The sequence below is a fragment of the Megascapheus bottae genome, chromosome 15 (assembly GCF_031878675.1).
Source record: "Megascapheus bottae isolate mThoBot1 chromosome 15, mThoBot2.hap1, whole genome shotgun sequence".
Lineage (NCBI taxonomy): Eukaryota > Metazoa > Chordata > Mammalia > Rodentia > Geomyidae > Megascapheus > Megascapheus bottae.
Window position 1 is genome coordinate 11,259,487 of NC_143523.1, and position 14,829 is coordinate 11,274,315.

General features: G+C 38.4%; 1 protein-coding gene across 1 annotated transcript; it reads right to left on the reverse strand.

Moving 5' to 3' along the window:
* Positions 1-1,059: 1,059 nt before the first annotated feature.
* Positions 1,060-14,662, reverse strand: LOC150053796 (pancreatic triacylglycerol lipase-like). Its single transcript, XM_090346887.1, has 12 exons — positions 14,602-14,662; positions 13,073-13,227; positions 11,998-12,120; positions 9,605-9,739; positions 8,793-8,904; positions 7,495-7,614; positions 7,262-7,381; positions 6,830-6,948; positions 4,549-4,678; positions 2,832-2,940; positions 2,141-2,305; positions 1,060-1,144 (listed from the first exon to the last, which is right to left on the reverse strand). The coding sequence occupies exons 1-12, from the start codon at positions 14,645-14,647 to the stop codon at positions 1,081-1,083; spliced, it is 1,398 nt and encodes a 465-aa protein (XP_090203013.1). The 5' UTR covers positions 14,648-14,662; the 3' UTR covers positions 1,060-1,080.
* Between the last annotated feature and the right edge of the window lie 167 nt (positions 14,663-14,829).

Below are 14,829 nucleotides of genomic sequence, written 5' to 3' on the forward strand. Positions count from 1 at the left end.
TAATACATTAAGGACAATAATCATTATATAAACATACCCTAAATTTAAATACCTGACTTTAATAGACTCATTTCTTCCTTCTATTAGTGGTATCATAGTTAAATATCTCACCAATATTCTTAGAAATCTAATATCCTTAGTATGACAAATAGGTATCACAAATGAGGTGAGAATACAAAATTAGAGATGGAGACAGTTATGCCAAGGGAGAAAACTAGAAGCAGTGGGAATGTTGAGAAAGAGAACTATGTCAGTCTGGAAGAGAGAAGTATAGAAAGGATTTCTGGGTAAAATAAAGTCAATAGAGATATTTAAGAACTGACAAAAGTCAAACAAATGGAAGGAAATGGAGGCAACAGGTAAGTAAATGATATGCAAGAAAGAAAAATATCAGATTGTGCAAATGAGACCAAAATCCCCGGCTGGGGCAGGTCCTGAATATGGAGATTGAGAAGAAAACATTTGGGGGTGAGAATGGAATCCAAGAGGAAAAACTTGACCAAGTGGACCTGACACTAAGAAATGTGGATTCTGTCCAGAGGCTCACTATGGGGAACTCTGATTTGGGCTTAGGTAGAGCAGATGGACTGCAGGGAGGGAAGAGGTGTGTGGGCAATCCAGCTGGGGGACCAGTGAGGAGCCTTCAGAGAGCCTCGCCGTCCTCATTCCTTACTGTGTCATCACCCACAGATGTCTAGTTAGGAACACAACTTAAGCATGGTGGGAAAGAATCATTGGCTGGCACTTTCCTGTGAGGCCAATAACAATGTGTCACGTTGGGCTTAGATGGCTGCCTTACATGCTCAGAATGGTATCTACAATTTGAGTAGGTGACACCATATCACTCTCACGGAAACAAAGTTTCCAAGATCAAATGCCATATGCTTAGGTAGTGAAAGTTAGCAGTCTTTTGTGTTTCAGCACACCAAACACACGTTTTAGATTTTTTCATCTTATCCAGGAGTTTCACTGGAAGTAATTAATGACAAAAGACAAAAGTAATTAAAGACAAAAGCAACACATCGCTTGACAGGTAGATTTTATTAGCAGTAAGACCAGTGGCCATGTGTCAACAGGCTCTTAACATGGGGTGAGGGTTAGCAGAACATCCTCTCTCACAGTATCTTGACTACAGAAGTTGAATCTGTGGAGGGAAGCATCAACAGGTCACTCCTGTCACAAAGTGGACTGATGGGGATGAGACCAACTTATGCTCTCTCTACCTATTCTACCCTCCTATAATCTTAAAGGAAGCACATTCTTTGTCCAAGGAGAGGTGTTGAGAATATTGACAAGAGACCTCTTTCTAAGTCATCTTACTGCTCCAGTTTCTCTGGTTCTTCTCCTGCTGCCTGAATTCTTCCTGCCCATGCCAGACCCAGGAAACTCTCTCAAAGTAGTAGTTGGGGAATTTTATAGGTCTAGTTGTGTATTTTTTGTCTGTGAGACATCATTGTCTTTTATTGCTTGAAGTTCCATGAGATAAAGACTGTTTTTCATGAATTTTCCCTGAAATTGTACTAATTTGGAAACATTTTGGTTTGTACCTTCTGTTAGGTGCAAGTTTTCTTGGGAATAAGTGCAATCTGGTGACAGAAGAAGCAGTCTTCTTTGCCTCAGAATTGGTTTACTAATAAAAAAAATCTTCTTGAACCAATATTGCTACCATTATAATTACAATCAGTTCACTTTCTCTGAACATCTTTTGGCTTTGAAACACTCCAGTGTGGGTTCTAACAAAGGATTTACCTTCTGGATCTTTCCATTGAAAGCAATCGTATTCTCTTCCTTGGTAGAGTCTCTGATAATCTAATTTTTGAACCCATAAAGTTTAGGTTCACACATGACGTGCATTATTTACACACATGGCGTAGATGAATTTAACATATGAAACATTATTTTCAAATCATGAAGTTAGATTCTCACTTTACTACTGAATTTCTACCAGAGAGCATTTATGTACAAATTTATCAAAATTGTTTCCTAAATTTCTATACTTTCTCTTAAAGATACAAAAAGCATTACAGAGCAGCCGTGGCAGAGATAAATCATGGTAGAAGCGTGTGTACTTTAGGGAGAATTTTAGTGAGAATAGAATTATAAACACTACCCAATCCTCATCCTTTCCACGACTACTTACACTCTTCCATCATTTCTTTCCACTGTGATTCTTGATGCTCCCACTTTGGGCAGGGTTGGGTTGATCACGTTGTTATACCAAATAAACTTAACCTTCTGCAGGTTTCCAACATCCACATCAGAGTCAAACTCATTGACAAGAACTGTACCAGGCTGGAGAGTGCCACTGAGGTGGTAAGAAGATAAAGGAAAGATGTGAACATTCATAAACACAAAATTAATTACAAAAATATATATCATATGTGGTCTATATACATGCACGTTTCTCAAACACACTTAATATGTCCATAGCTAAGGTGATTCATTTGCCAATCTAAAGTTTGAATTAATTCCTTACATGTATTTAACTCAATGGTTGGTTTGCTACCAATGGGGTCATGTTAATTTAGTTATCTTTCATTTAATATAAACAAAAGATGTGTTATGTGTTCAATTGTGTTTTAGTCTTTAGTTCAATAAATTACGTTAGACAGCAAAGGAAACATTAATAATTTCCTAACAAAGTAGGAGAGAAGAAACTTCGAAATATAATTCTAAAATATATGTCAATGTGAGTGTGGCAAACTTTAGTTTATCATATGTGGCAGTATTCTCATATACAAGAGGAAATAGAACCCTTTTGTCAGTAATATATATTATACATAAACATTATTCCAACAATTAAAAAATGCAATACAATTTTTTTTACTCACTTGTAAATTTCATACTGCTTAGAGTTTCCTCCAGTTCCAAATAAAGAAACCAGGGTTTGTCCTGTCACCTTCTGTCCAGACAGTGTGACAGCTACCTGGTACCTCCAGCCTGAATGGAGGAAGAATTTGCAAACTGTGAGCTTTAGGAGGAAAGATCCTGAAAACAGGTCAATTCCCATCACCATCGTGAAAGAATTTTGAGTAATTTCTACAAGATATTGATGATTCTTCTGGTGAAAAATCACAGTTGATTCAAGTATAATCCCCTTATCCAAGTGTTCAGAGGACAGACATTGCTACTTGGAGGTGTGTGGTGTCTTTTCAAACTTAGTTTTTAAAGCCAAGTGATAAAAAACAGAAAACAGGTTTTAAAATCTGAATCTAATCATGTGTTATGGAATGGTCTAAGAATCTCTGTTGCAAAAGATAAATGATCATAAAGCATTGTCTTTTAATCTTTTTGTCTAAGTAGTTTACATGAATTTCCTTTGTCTCTTGAGGTGTCTCAATTTAGGCAAGCAAAAGAAAGTTCTCTTGTTATTGGTGAGTAGGGAACCACAGTACTGGCCAGTTAGTGTTAGCCTGGGCTAAACTGGGACATGGATTCAGTGTGTTTACAGTTTTTACAAGATTGTTAACTCAAATGAATCCTTGAGAATCAATTTTCTTCATTAATCATCCAGAAAAGAACCCTGATACTATCTTCATGTTTCACAATTTTCATATCCTCTATTTCTGTTCTTGTGTATTTGTGCATTCCTCTCTGCCTCTGCCTCTGTCTCTGTCTCTGTCTCTCTGTCTCTCTCTCTGCCTCTCTCTCTGTCTCTCTGTCTCTCTCTGTCTCTCTCTCTGTCTCTCTCTGTCTCTCTCTCTCTCTCATTCCATTAGTTAAAGAAGGCAGCATTTCACTGTTATATTTCTATACATGTTGATATGTCCCTAAGTATCTCTTGAACTTGAACTTGCTAACTCCTCTCCATTCCTATCACCCCTGCGTCCTGTTTTAAGAGCTTATTTTCTCACCTATTTTTTTTTTTAGTGGCAGTAAGATTTGAACTGAAGGCCCTGCTCTTGCTGGACTGGTGCTCTACCAGTTGGTCTATGTCTTTGGCCCTGCATCGTTGCTGATTATTTGGAAATAGAGCTTACCAACACTACTGCCTGACCTGGTGTCAAACCACAATACTCCTGATCAGAGCCTCCCAAACAGCTAGGATTACAGGTGTTGGGACTGGTGCCTGCCCAGTGCGAGGATGCTTTTCTATTTGTACTGAACCTGAGAATTTTGTTCAAAGTTTTGGCTGAATAAAGAGAGACAGAAACAGAAGCTTCCTAAGTTCAGCATCAGAAAAAAAACCACAACGGAATCTGTTTGTCACGTTGATTAGTTCAGCATCAGAAAAAAACCACAATGGAATCTGTTTGTCACGTTGATAATCCCGGCCCCATATTCTGTTCTGCTTTGTTGAGTGTGGCATTTAAAAAGATTTCACATTGGGGGGGATGTATAAACATTTCCATGGAAAACAACTTTATACATTATGAGTAGACGGAAGTTACATAGAATTAACAATTTAGTCATGGCTGGTGTTGTAGCTCAGTGGAAGAACATTGGTTTGTTATTGGCAAGGCCCGGGATTTGATATACTGCACCAAGCAAGGAGAGAGGTGAGGGAGAGGGGAGAGAATAATTTAAGGTTCATAAACAAGAACTTACGAGCAAAGTTACTCTTATCACCAGTGTTTAGATAGAATGTTTGATATACTCCACTTGTTTTCCTAGAAAACCTGTCAGCATAATGACCCATCTGTGGGCACCCTCCACTTGCACAGGGGAAGCACCGGTTCTGTGAAAACAAAGACGTCCTGGATGAAGTGCATCATCTTTCCCTTCATGGTGCTACAAGGCAAGTTCTGCAATGTTAATTGTGATCCTGATGGTAAAAAGATGTTAATAATGTCTCAGCAAAGTGTAACAATGCAGGAGGATAAACAAACGGTTTCCCTGTTAGATAACATACAAGCAGGGAGAATTCGTGTGCATGCATTGTTTTCTCATTTGTCTCTCTAAGTTGGCCTACTGCCCCCAAGATGTTCATGTTCCTGGAATTTCTTTTAGAACAGTTGCAGAAGAAAGGACAGGATGGGATAATCAGCTTCTCATATGCAAAACAGAATCCATGAGGTGGACAATCCATTTGCAAGCTAGATAATTCTCAAGTCTCTCTGCCTCCATTCAGTGCATGGGACTGCAGACTTTTATCTCAGAATACTCCCCTTGTGAAGAGGAAGCAATCCTGATGGTTATTAAATATTAATCCTGAGGCGTATTTCTGGAGAACATTGATAAAATGGGACACTATCCTTACTTCCTGTATGTGGGGAATTAGGAGAAATGAATGGAGTCAGGGAGGTGAACACCCATACCCACGTGTGGGTGAGGGCATTCCACAGGAAATGTACCTAGTCACTTTTCCAATCAATGCATCCCGTGACAGGCCCAACAGAGTCATGCCAGCATCCCATAAGAACTAGTCAGGGAGACATGGATGATCTAAACCCAAAGTAGACAAGCTCCAGACTTTACCTCACAAACCTCACATGCATTACCAAAGCAGAAATACGGATCTGACTGAGATTCCCAAAGAAATGCAAGCTTGTGCACCAATGGACCTCCAAGTTACCCCTTCTGTAGAACACACACTGCAGCCAGGAAACCTGCAAGCCTAGCTACACAGGAGGCCAAGACCTAAAGATCATGGTTCGAAGTCAGCCAAGGCAGAAAGGTCCATGAGACTTTTACCTCTAATTAACCTGTAAAAGGCTGAAAGTAGAGGTATGCCGAATGGGTAGAGTGGCAGCCTTGAGCAAAAGAAGCTCAATGATGGCACCCAGGTCCAGTGAGTACCACCTTGAAGCAAGAAATCTCAGCCAAGAAATCTCAGCCAAGAAATCTCAAGATTGAAGGACTTTTACTCAGCTTGAGTGCTGAGCATTTTTCCTAAAAGGATTTTTTTTATTGTTGAAGTGGATGGTTTTAACTGTATGAAATATAGTTTCCTCTCTTTTGTTTAAAGAATGATAAAGACAAAAAGTTACACAGAAGAAAGGTAGGAGGGTGTTCAGTTCTAATTGTATTATTAGACTGTATGTGAGTGCAATATGTCCCAATTTCCCATAATCGCTAGCATTTGTTGAATCCTGATGATTGGTTTTTGTTTTGTTTTAGGCTAAGTAATATGTATCATATTATGTATTTCTTTTACATGGGCATTGAGCACGCCATTATTATTTATATCTATTGATGAATATGCTGTCTTAAAGAAATGAAGTGCTTTGCTCAGAATCATTCATCTGTATTTTTTCTTTTATTTTTCTCAATTAAAATCTTTAATCTACAAATTATAATAAAGAACATATATTTCATGTTTAAGGTTACTTAGGAGAATTTAAACTGAATATCAAGAAGCTATCAAGATGGAAATTGAAAGAAATATTGGTGAGTATGAAGTAGCTAAGAACTGTCTCTGTGTCAATAATTCTACAGTTTCAGTGTTTGGCCTTTAAGGAAAATCTCCCATGTTCCCTAGCTTTCTTTGAACATGGCTCTCAGATAGGCATGGACTCATACTTTATTTGTTTGTTTGTTTAGGATTATGAATTTAAACATTTACCTTTGTAGAGAAGTGATAGGGCATAAATTTTACAAAGTACATTTCCATTTACAAGCCTACTATGGAAATTCTTCAAATCCTTTTCTGCTACAAAAATACGTATCTGCAATTTAGTATACATCTGACACTATTAACTTTCACTCAATGATGTGCTACAGTGAGCCATGCTAGTACTGAGAACCAATGGCCACAAAACACAAATAGATTGCCTTAGAAATAGAGCTTAGTGGTATCCTTAGCATGCTCAAGGTCCTAGGTTCCATCCTCAGCACTGTGAAAAAAAATTCAAAATTAAAATGCAAATGGAAAGGGAAATGTACTTACTGCAGAAAAATCACTGTAGGAGGAGCAAGAGAACCCAGCAAAGCCAGTAGGGTTGAGGATGCTCTCAGCATAGTACTCGCAGCTTCTTATGTGATTACAGGCTATGAAGTTACGAGTTCCTATGAAATCAGATATGATTATATATCAGTGACACTTTCATTTTTCCAAGCCAATATCGCAATGAAAATATAAGTATTAAAGCCTTCTCTAATTAATGTGAACTCATGAAATCTTGTGAAGTTGATCATAAATGCCATTCTCTTCCTTAAGACTCCCTATTCTAATGTGTCAATAGGAATCTGTATCTCAAGGGTGCAATTAAAGATTCTTTGTCATTTAAAATGCTGTACAATTCTGAATTATTCAGCGAGCTTATCAACATAAAACAAATTTTCCCTAGTGAACATCTGTCTGCTCATAGGATGCTTTTACCTTTCCAGATTCCATCAATGTCAACAGTCTGAGAGAGGGCATTCTTCTGACATCCAGGCATCGCTTCTCCACCATTTGGAAAGAAGTCAAGGTGACCTGAAGGTTGGCTCAGTCCAAACCCTGAATAATTTTAACCACAAGGGTAAGTTAATGCTACAACAGAGATTCAAGACTGCAAATACTCTAAAATTGTACAGTCAAAATCTTCTAGAAGGCCAAACTGAGGAACTCACCTAAGTTGGGGACGAACGGGGCAGCATCTGTATGAATGACATCCACAAACTGAGCATCACTGGGGTCCAATCGGATTAGCTCAGGTGCACCCTCAAAGCAAGGCTCAGCAGGATCCAACCCTAAACAAGGAGTATATGTCACTGATCATGTCCTTGCTTGTACACATTCACCTTTCTTCATGAGTTACACACCTGAGTGCAAGTCTTGGTAACAATTGTGAGTTACAGATGGAAAGAAATCAATTCTTCCTGAAATAACCATATTCTTAGGGAAATCTGCTGGGTTAGCTATTGCTTCGGAAGTGGATGTTTCCAAACCATAGAACCGTCACTATGGATGGATGCTTAGTCTTTTAGAGGATCTTGGTCATTTGATGCAGTTATTAGAAAAGAGTTTAATACTATTCTGAATAGAAGTGTTCCAATGAGAATAGAGTCTCCCAGTTGGGCAAGGACCTTGGCTCTCCTCATGGAATCCACAGCTACATGGGCTAGCACTTGGTTGAACAGACTTTGGTAAACGTGGAAAAAATGGGAGAAAATACAATGGAAGAATTTCTTTTCAGCAAATTAAGAGAGAGAAAGTATAGGTGCTTCCAACAATCCAACTACAAACACCTTATATGAATATTACTGGTGTGCACTGAAAGTTGGAAGATAGAAGAGGAAAATGGTCATTCCTGAAGGAATCAGGTCTCAGATCCAATATAGTAACATCTTTATCAAAGGTCAAAGGTTACAGGGTTGTTTGTGGGAACTGAATACCCAAATGAGACCCTACTAGTTTAAAGTAGGCAATCTGAATTTTGTTAAATGGCATTTAATATCAAATTAGTAGTACTCAGAACAGATTGGCCCTCTTTTCCCTTCTCTTATCTCTAGAAATTGTGTTCGATAATACATGTGCTCCTTCGTAATTGCTGTTGAGGCAGAATTACAATTAACTGTACACATTCAAGCTCTGTTGGTTAATTGATATGCATTACGGTATTTATTCAGTAAAAGTGGGGCAATAGTCCGAAGCACCTTAATTTGTTGTTTAGTCATATGTAATGTATTCAAATGTTAAATGGAAGAGTGAAAAACAAAGATTGGTGGCAATAAAGCAATCTATCAGGACATGGAACATTCTGGTTTCTTTCCCCCCCCCCTTTTTTGTTGATTGGGCATTCTGATGTGTAATCATGGCACAATTCAGAAAATGTGAGAAGGTTAAGGGGCTGCACCAGATTTTTCTTCTCTGATTTCCATAGGGGATAGAGTGATGTAATATTGCAGTCATTATTGCTGTGACTGACCTGTGATTCTTCCAATGGCTCCATTGGTCCTTCTCCCAGCTTCTCCAGCAACATGGGAGCCCAGGCTGTGGCCAATGAGGTGGACGTTGGAAGGTGAGTATCCAAATTGATTCTGTTGGAAAGCAAACCTCTTTAACATGTTGTCAAGGGTTCAGAAGTCTAGGTGGACACTAGAGAGGGACCTTACACTCTTTGTTTTTAGGAAGACATGCTGTCTCCTCAGAGAAGATTGTTTTCAGAGTTTTTTTTATGAAAGTTATAATTTATGGTTTATAATTATACTTATAATTAAAGTTTTAAAAATTATAAGCTTCTTGTAAAAATAGAAATAGGATTAACTTTTCAACTAGTAAAAGTAGTTTAAACTAATTTATTCCTTGAAACTAATAAAATTCTACTATATTGTCTACTAAATAAAACATATCTTTAAAGAATATGAGTTGCTAGGCAGAAAGGATTAAGTGACAAACTGGATGTGAAACTCATAATGGAAGAAGTTATTGAAATACTTTCAAATTTAAGTTTTTCTTTGGTTTTTGGTTCCAGTCAGTTAGCATTTTGTCATTGTATTGATTAGATATCATCTACCTAGTCTCTTAAGTCCATTTAACTAAAAATAAGAATTAGCTTCTTACCTTAATTAGGTTATCGATGAAGCCAAAATCTAGAATTTTTGTGCATTTTTACCTGATGGAAAAGCCTATTTCAGTAGAGAAATATCCCAATCAATTATCGTACCCCTAAATTTTGTTTTTGAATCAGAATGCAGGAAACAAAGCGTATGAGATTTTATATAACACAGCAGGTATTACCCGAAGGACATCAACAAAATATGCTATTTCTGCGCCCACAACCCGGGTGTTCTGTGAGGCCTGGGAATATGTGGTTCTTGAGCCTCCTTTCCAGTCCACACAGATGCAGTTCACACTTTCCACTTGAAACATGTTCTGATGGAAGAGACACAAGAAACAGGTAAGTAAATCAGGGCCTTTACTCATTTCTAATGGACACATTTGAAGACTATGGTAAATTCCCTCCTTGAACTATACAATATCATCACTTTTAATTGCAACACTATGAACAAAACTGCTGGTCAAAGATATATAGGGGCTGGGAATATGCCTAATGGTGGAGTGTTTGTTTAGCATGCACGAAGTCCTGGGACTGATTCCTTGGTACCAATACACAGAAAAACTTGGAAGCAGTGCCGTGGCTCTAGTGGTAGAGCACTAACCTTGAGAAAGCCCAAGGACAGTGCCCAGGCCCTGAGTTCAAGCCTCAGAACTGGGAAAAAATAAAAATAAAAAAGATATACAGGACACCTCCTGATGTTTACCTGTGGCTCCAAACAGAAGGTGTGGCCATTGTACAAATGGGGTTGTTAGGGATTGCACTGTCACAAATGCAGGTACATTGGATTCAGAGAAAAATGTGCGAGTTGTGACATTATCGTCTCATTACTTTTTCAAAGGCTATCAAACCACATTATCTGTTACTAGAAAGTACTAGGACATTATATGTCTCTTTCACTGCTCTGTGCTCAGTGTCAACAAAACTTCCTGCTTCATAGATGCTCAATTAAAATTTAATAAATGAGAGAAAGAGTTGATCAGACCTCCTTGGGTATGAAAATGTACTGAAGTTTAAAAGAATAAGCTCTTTTTGCTGAACATCCTATTACGTTTATGGGTGAGTATTTTTTACTGTATATCACTGAAGTTGTTTAACATAAAAACATAGACTAACAATGTTGGCTTGCCATGGTCAAGTGAGACTTTTAGAAGTGCAATTCTAATAGAAATTATTTAAGTATATATTTTAAATACCCTCTATCTTTTTATATAAAATTAATAATAATGAAAAAAGAATCTTGAATGTTTTCTATTTTCTATTACTTTTGTTCTAAGTAAAGTAAACAAGAATCTAGCTTGATTACTCTTAGATAATAGCATGCAGTTGCTGCTACAATACTTTTTAACATTTTTGGGTACAACTTTTCAAATATTACGGTTAGCTAAGAATAGAACAAGATTGTAAGCTAGAACCTTCATGCTTCTGCTTTAATCCTGTTTCTTGCTTACAACATGTTAGTAGTTCTACAATACGATTGGCAAAGCTCAATCAAATGTATATAAAACAAATCTGCTTTTGGAATGTTAAAAATAAGTTCTAGGGACAGGAGCTTGGCCTAGTTGTACAATGCTTGCCTAGCATGCTCAAAGACCTGGGTTCAATTCCTCAGTACCACATACATAGAAAAGAGGTCAGTATTGTTACTGTGGCTTAACTGGTACAGTTTTAGTCTTGAGAATGCCCAAGGACAGTGCTCAGGCCCTGAGTTTAATCCCCAGGACTAGCAAAAAAAATAAATTCTATACTCATAAAATGATATTCCCCTGAATCACATTCTTCCTCCACTGCTGTACAGAAAGATAGCATTGTCAACCATAATAAAATAAAATAAAATTGAAGCTCTGTTTTTACTGATTTTCCCAAACTTGTAAAGGGACTGGACTCAAGTATGTTCTTCTCTTGTCAGGATTGTCAGGATCAACGCATGTGCTTTGTAGGTGACTGGTTTGGTCTTTAGTTCCAGTAAAAGATAGGACAAAAATTAATTGTTTGAGCAGAGCCTGGGATTCTTTCCATGACAGCCCTGCAGAAACAAATGCAAACCAGTGCCACAGCAGCCACAAAAGTTTGATGAGAATGTGAATAAATATACAAATAAATGAATCAATAATAATGCTCTTCAAGTACTAGCAGTTTCATGGACAATCTATTTTTCTTGATTTTCTATCTTCTAAACCTTCGTTATCACTGAGAACAGAGCCAAAGGCAAATAAAATAAAATGAGATCACTTTAGCAGAAACAACAGAACCCTGAAATGGAAATTATCCAGTGATCATAGACGTTACTACCAGAGGAGATCAGAGTTATCAACTGAAAATCAATTGGAGCTTCTATTGCTGAAGTCTTGAAATGTCACCAAATGAGCTCGTAAATAATCAATGATGAGAGCCCCCAAATGCTTGCTGCCCTGACTCTCCCAGGATCCCAACTCCCATCTGCACCCTGGAGCCTTCGTGGCAACTAGAGTCTTCAGTGCGGCAGGACTCCCTGGTTGGAGCCATGCCTTATGGATGGCTGCATACCCCCAAAGAAGACAACCTAACCTTCTCCTGTGAGATCACCAGGCCTCACCTTGCACATATTGGACAGCCAGTCTGCGTCTCCCTTGTCTGTGAATCCATGAACGATGAAGCGAGTTTTTCTATTTGTATTGAATTTGGAGCTCCTGATTTTTGATGGATCTGCAGTGACTATCTATTTGGGGGAGAAAAGGGTTCCAGGTAAGTGTTTATAGTATCTTCTAGAATCATTAATATACGCCAGGAGGTAGTCAGAAGATGAAAACCAGCAGCATTTGGGATTCCTGAAGGACTTTCCTAATGCAGCCAAGCTATTCTGTGTTTCTTGTTTCTATTCTTACAAAACTTTGTAATTGTTCTGCTCAGGTTAAATGTTTTCTATAATATTTGTCAGTTATATCTTATCTACTTCAGTGGAAGTCTTCATATATATATATGTATTTATACATGTACATATATACACTCAACAGTAAATAGCTCTAACCTAATCTACATTTTTACTACTATAATTATCTACTTACCTACTTCCCTACCTATCTAGATTGTCCTCTAGTTATTACAGAGTTAGGTCTCAACAAACCTAGTGTAATTTGAAGGTACTCTGAGCTGGAAGTACATTGAAAATCGCCAAGCTACTGAGTATGATAGCTTAGTAACATGTCACACTCTAGTGCATCAGTCATCAAGGTTCAGTATTAGTGGCTGACTGGCATTGTGGCTCACTACTCCTGTCTATTGCTAGTCTCCAAATCACCGGAACTTAAAATTGAAAGATGGTATCTAATAAATATATACACCTTTCCTACCATAGCCAGGTCAAAGAAACATTCATTCAAGCCATTTTGTATATATACCATCTGCATATATATATAATATATTGCAAGAAGTTGCAAACTTTACATGTATCTGAATCTGAATATGTACAAATATACATGCACATCATATACATTTACATATTTATGTATACACACCTACACTGGGAAAGTAAAAATGAATTTCAATGCCCTAGAAGTCTATAAATGTAAGACTACGAAGCTGCTTTTTTGTCTCTTTGGAAGATTTAAATACTTAGTATACAAATCACATAAACACAGATTGAACTCTATCCTGGAAAGGAGGCTTCTTACTTGATAGTTGTCTTGGTTCTCATTGGTGTAGAGGAGGAAGCGGGTGTTGATATCTTCTGGACTCCAGGGAAGAACTTTCAGGGGTCTTTCCAAAATTCCTGCCCACGGGGCATCATCACTGAAGCAGCCCAGTCTGTCATAGCAGACTTCTTTTCCTGAAATCACCCAGAAGGATATTTATTAATGTAACCAGCATGCATTTTCAATGGTCTCTAGAGCATTTGAGAAGTAAAATGGCATCTTATGTACATTTTCTTCCTTTACTACCCAGATACCATTCTATTGCACACACAAAACACCTTCAGAGCCAGGCGTTGATGGCTCTCTCCTGTATCCTAGGTACACGAGAAGCTAAGATGTGAGGATCATGGCCCAAAGCCAGCCCACGCATGAAAATCCGTGAGACTCTTACCTCCAATTAACCACCAGAAAACCAGAAGAGGTGCTGTGGCTCAAGTGGTAGAGTGCTAGACTTAAGCTGCAGAGTTCAGGGACAATGTCCAGGCCCAAAGTTCAATTCCAATGCTCACCGCCCCACCCAAAAAAAAAGCCCCTTAATAAACAGCAAGGGATATTAAGACAGGCTGTGGTTCTTCACTTTTAACTCAGGAGATTGATTCACTCTCCTCTTGTCTCCACTCAGCAGAAGGTAGGGAATCATTTTTGCTTCACAAAATAGATGTTATAGCTATGCAATTGGTGCCCAAGAACTGAGTTGCATCATGTGTCAGACTTGGTGGTGGTGGGATGTGTGGAGGACTGGACTACCACCAGCCCCTCCACCTTTGGAATTTGGGTGGGGTGGGGTCGGGACTTCTCATCTCCACCATGGGTATCTGACATATATTTGCCAACCATCCTAGGTTCCTGTGATGATGTAGGTACTCAAACAAACAAAAAAAACACCCATCATTGAACACAACCTCGGCTGGCATGTTACTGCATAAAGGGAAACCTCAGAGGAAGTGTGCAACAGGGCTAAGCTCACCATAACAGCAGTGCTCGTAGTAGTAGCTGCGATGGTGACAGCATTTGTCTAGAATTTACCATGTGCCAGATGCTAGGCAAGGTGATTTCTTTACCCTATCTTCACCTCACAGTCATCCCATAACAAGATTGGCATTATCCTCATTTGATCAAAAAACAGCCTGAAACACAAGAGGCTTAAGGTTTTGCATAGTGTGACTGAGTTGTAGGTGACTAAGGAAGACTTCAAATGACTCCACTGACAGGTGCTAGGTTCAGAAAATACATATTGATGATAAATTTGAACTTCAGATAAACAGTACTTTTCTTTTAGAATAGCTTCACATATTTATTGTATGTCTGATTTCTTAGATGTTTATTCCAAATTCAGATTGAACTGGATGTCATTGATCTTATGAGACAACCCCACGCCAGGCCCTGTGCTCTTAATCCTGTGCATTCATCTCATTACCCCTTGTCCTGACCATGTCTTAATTCAGACATTCCAGAATTCCAGAAAGCACTAAATAGTGAGGCTTCCCCATGTCCACATAGATCCCCACCTACTCCAGCTCCCAGCAGCAGTGACAGAATCCACAGCAGCAGCATCTGCAGAGAGGTAAAAACATGGTTGATTCAGGTGAACTAACATGCTGAGAGATGGATAGAATTCAAATTCATGCAGACCTTTGAGGGAAAATGAATTAGCTCTAATAAATTAACCTAGGAAACATGTTCCTGACTCACCGTGGCGGATCCGTTGGGTTCTTCGACAACCAGTTACCATTGGA

Bases quoted from the DNA above. Each gene is read 5' to 3' on its own strand.
- LOC150053796 (XM_090346887.1), bottom strand. From the start codon at position 14,647: ATGCTGCTGCTGTGGATTCTGTCACTGCTGCTGGGAGCTGGAGTAG. The intron at 13,228-14,601 runs GTGGGGATCTAT...GGGTGATTTCAG, and splicing joins GCTGCTGGGAGCTGGAGTAG to GAAAAGAAGTCTGCTATGAC. The intron at 8,905-9,604 runs GTAATACCTGCT...GCTTTCCAACAG, and splicing joins ATTTTGTTGATGTCCTTCGG to AATCAATTTGGATACTCACC.